Raw genomic sequence first — 3,246 nt, forward strand, 5'->3', positions numbered from 1 at the left:
ATATATATATATATATATATATATATATATATAGGCCTATATATATATATTCATTTAATCTCAACACATACATAAAGGTATGTATGTATTTATTTAATGTATGTATGTTAGTATGCAGGCCTATGTATAAATCATATGTTGTGTGTGAGTAGGTGGTACGCCTTACCGATGAACATGAGTTCAGAAGAGTAACCAAATGCACAGAATATTACAAAGATCCCAGATGATGCTATCCCCAGTAAAGATAAGTACAGGTCAGGAATAGTGCCAAAAAACACGAGTAGCGGTCCTGGGGATACGAAAAAACAGAATAAATTATTGAGGACGCTTAATTTATTTATTAAATATTATTGTTACTGTCCTTGTCATTATTAAATATTATTATATAAATTCCATGGCGATTAAAATTTTTAGATTAAATTACAATTATTCTGTTTGAAAGAATATATTATAAATATAATATTTCTAATAATTATAAAATATACCGATATCCGTCATATTAGAATATTTAAATACAATTTACTAACCTATGCTCCCCAGTCCAAAAAGTAAAGCCAGGAAACAACCAACTCTCTCACTTTCCCAACAAAGTGGGTATGAAACAATGTACAAAATAGCAAGAACGACAGACGATCGAATTATGCTCCAGTGAGCACACAAAACCAGACATATTAAGGCAAGTTCGCGATTTTCTGTTGTAGAATTTTCTTTAATAAGTAACTTTATTTTTCGGAAAATGTCACGACCGGTCGTATCACTGGCATTAGGTGGTATATGCTTGATATATGCTGCGGTGTACACAGTCAATGCAGTACTAACCAATGTGACTATAATAAACGATGTGGTAAAATTATATTCACTGATCGCGTAACCGACGAGTAACTGCGCAGATCCCATTGAGAGCTGAGAAAGTGCGCCAGTGACGGCTAGGCGTTTAGTTAGATGATACGCATCAAATAAAAGCGATAAGTAGGCCGTGGCAAGAGCTTGAGCACCTGCAACCCCTCCTCCAAGTCCTTGGACAAACTGCGCAACAACCAACCACCAATACGAGGTTTGAAGGCTTACCGAGATCAACCAAATACAGCATGAAACAAGCAAGGATATTAGGTTTATCACCAATCCCCATTTATATCCTATGTGTAGTGAGAATTGACTTATTATTGGAACTGTAAAGAAACTTGTCAGACTACTAGAGACTACAAATCCAAGGACGATAAAGTTGACACGCATCTGGATGTCATATTCCTCGGATGAAGATTCGTTGGCACAGGTTTCAGGCTCCAAGGTATCGGAATCAAGTCTTTCGATATAATCGACGTATTGCACCTGAATTGTAGATATTACGGAGTAAATAAACGCGTAAAGTATAACGCAGACTTCAGCACTGATAAATGGCGGTAAGACGCCTTTTTGTTTTGGTAGTGAACGAATTCCATTACTGGTAAACGGCTCTACAGACCATTCTCGCTTCGAAGAGGTTTTCTTGGTATCTGCTGGAATTGATCCGTACGTACTCATGTTCCTCAAAACGCTAACTGTATGCCTAATACCATACAGTACTTGGAAAACAAATTACATTTCTCGACTACCCTGCTTTTTATAAATGAATTCTCGATCCGTTCGTTGAATTAAACATGCTTATATTCTGTGTGTTTATGCGGGCACGATGTTAAAAGTACTATGCTATGTGTGCACCTCGCATAAGCCTGTCTGTCAGTAATTAAATTCGGGATTAGTTGTCTAGTGTTGTTGTAGTTAAAATTGAACTATATTTTTATTATTAAATAATAATAATAATAATAATATTTATAAAGCGCACATAAGTGCATTACATCGTTTTACCTGTCATCTAACCTATTCAACATTTTCTATAATACATTATAAAGGCCTAACTTATAATTATGTAAATCATGAAATTAATGACGGGAGTACGAATGTTATGTTAGTATGAAACATTTTGATTTTTTAGCTTGCAAATTAACAATTTAATACAAATTGTTATTTGTGGTTTCAAACACATAAAAAGATTGTCATACGCACGGGTTTTTTTTCAGTATGCAGGCTATTTATTCATGTTGATACCACTAATTCATTATACTCTAATTCTATATCGCAATCATTATTTTATATTCTATAAACGTCAAACACAAAATTCTAAATTTTCAATTTTTTATTTCGTGATGATTGTTTTCCTTTAAGCAGTTGAATGATTAAACTCGTACTACTGGTGGTTCTCTTCATAATTGTTTAACTTCTTTGGTTTAAGGGTCACTTCATTCCAAATGTTATACACCTGTATTGGTAAAAATAAAATGGATTTATTTTAGGCGATTAAAACTTGAATAACCAGATTTTTTTACATATTAAATGTTAATTTCACCATTCTGTTGCATTAAATAACCATTCGATTTATTAAGGGATAAATTACACAGTCGATTGCTTCTCCTGTTCTCAATTTTGCGTAGGCATAATTGACTATTTAAATATGCACACTTAACTGTTCAATGGATTAGTTTGTTATGTATTAAATTTTAAGAACATCCTACTCTTTCAATTAATTTTCAATTCAATGTATTTCACTATCAATCATAAACATTAATAATGGTATGAATTCAAAAACATTATATAGACACAGCGCCTATGAGATGGCCAAATGATTCACCTAAATTGAATAACAATAATAATGATGCATTGAATGGCAAGAGAAACACTAGAAGCAAAGGTTGTCTAAAATATGATTCGTTCGCGAGATTTATCTACAATGGTAAAATATAATCATAGTGGTAACATAATAACATTAAATCGAAAATAATCAACCTCTTTAACACATTGACTTCAATCATTCTTATCTTGGCTTATATTATATTTGTAGTATCTTTAAGGGGCTTTTCAAGTTTACTATGTTTAGTAACCAGAGTTTAGGACCTTATCGTAAGGTAAAATGATGGAAAATGAATAAAATTCAGAGTTTAGTTAAAATCCCTGGGCTATCAAAACCGGTATTTGCTTCTTCTTTAGATAATACGTACATTCTCAAAGATCAAGACAAAATAGACACCCCTCCCACAACCTTCAATATGGCATACTCAAGAAAAATCGGATCAAAATGAGTGATCAGAATGAATATATACATATGTGTATATATATATATATATACTGTTGATTACTGCACTATATACAAAATGATCTTTTGTCTGAGGACTGTTTTTACAATCCTATGTGTGTGTGGGTGCCTATATATAT

At 32.6% G+C, this 3,246-nt stretch overlaps 1 protein-coding gene across 1 annotated transcript in view; it reads right to left on the reverse strand.

Annotated features, from left to right (window-relative positions):
• LOC117108288 (proton-coupled folate transporter-like) overlaps window positions 1-2,881 on the reverse strand; it is a 6,940-nt gene extending 4,059 nt beyond the window's left edge. Inside the window, exons 1-2 of the mRNA XM_033250268.1 lie at window positions 528-2,881; window positions 167-289 (exon numbers count right to left, since the gene is read on the reverse strand). Of these exons, the coding sequence (XP_033106159.1) occupies window positions 167-289; window positions 528-1,521 (1,117 nt within the window). The 5' untranslated portion in view covers window positions 1,522-2,881. The remainder of the gene's footprint in view (window positions 1-166; window positions 290-527) is intronic.
• Between the last annotated feature and the right edge of the window lie 365 nt (window positions 2,882-3,246).

This window comes from Anneissia japonica, unplaced genomic scaffold, assembly GCF_011630105.1.
Source record: "Anneissia japonica isolate Jap-2015-1 unplaced genomic scaffold, ASM1163010v1 scaffold456_len727751_cov192, whole genome shotgun sequence".
Classification (NCBI taxonomy): Eukaryota; Metazoa; Echinodermata; class Crinoidea; order Comatulida; family Comatulidae; genus Anneissia; species Anneissia japonica.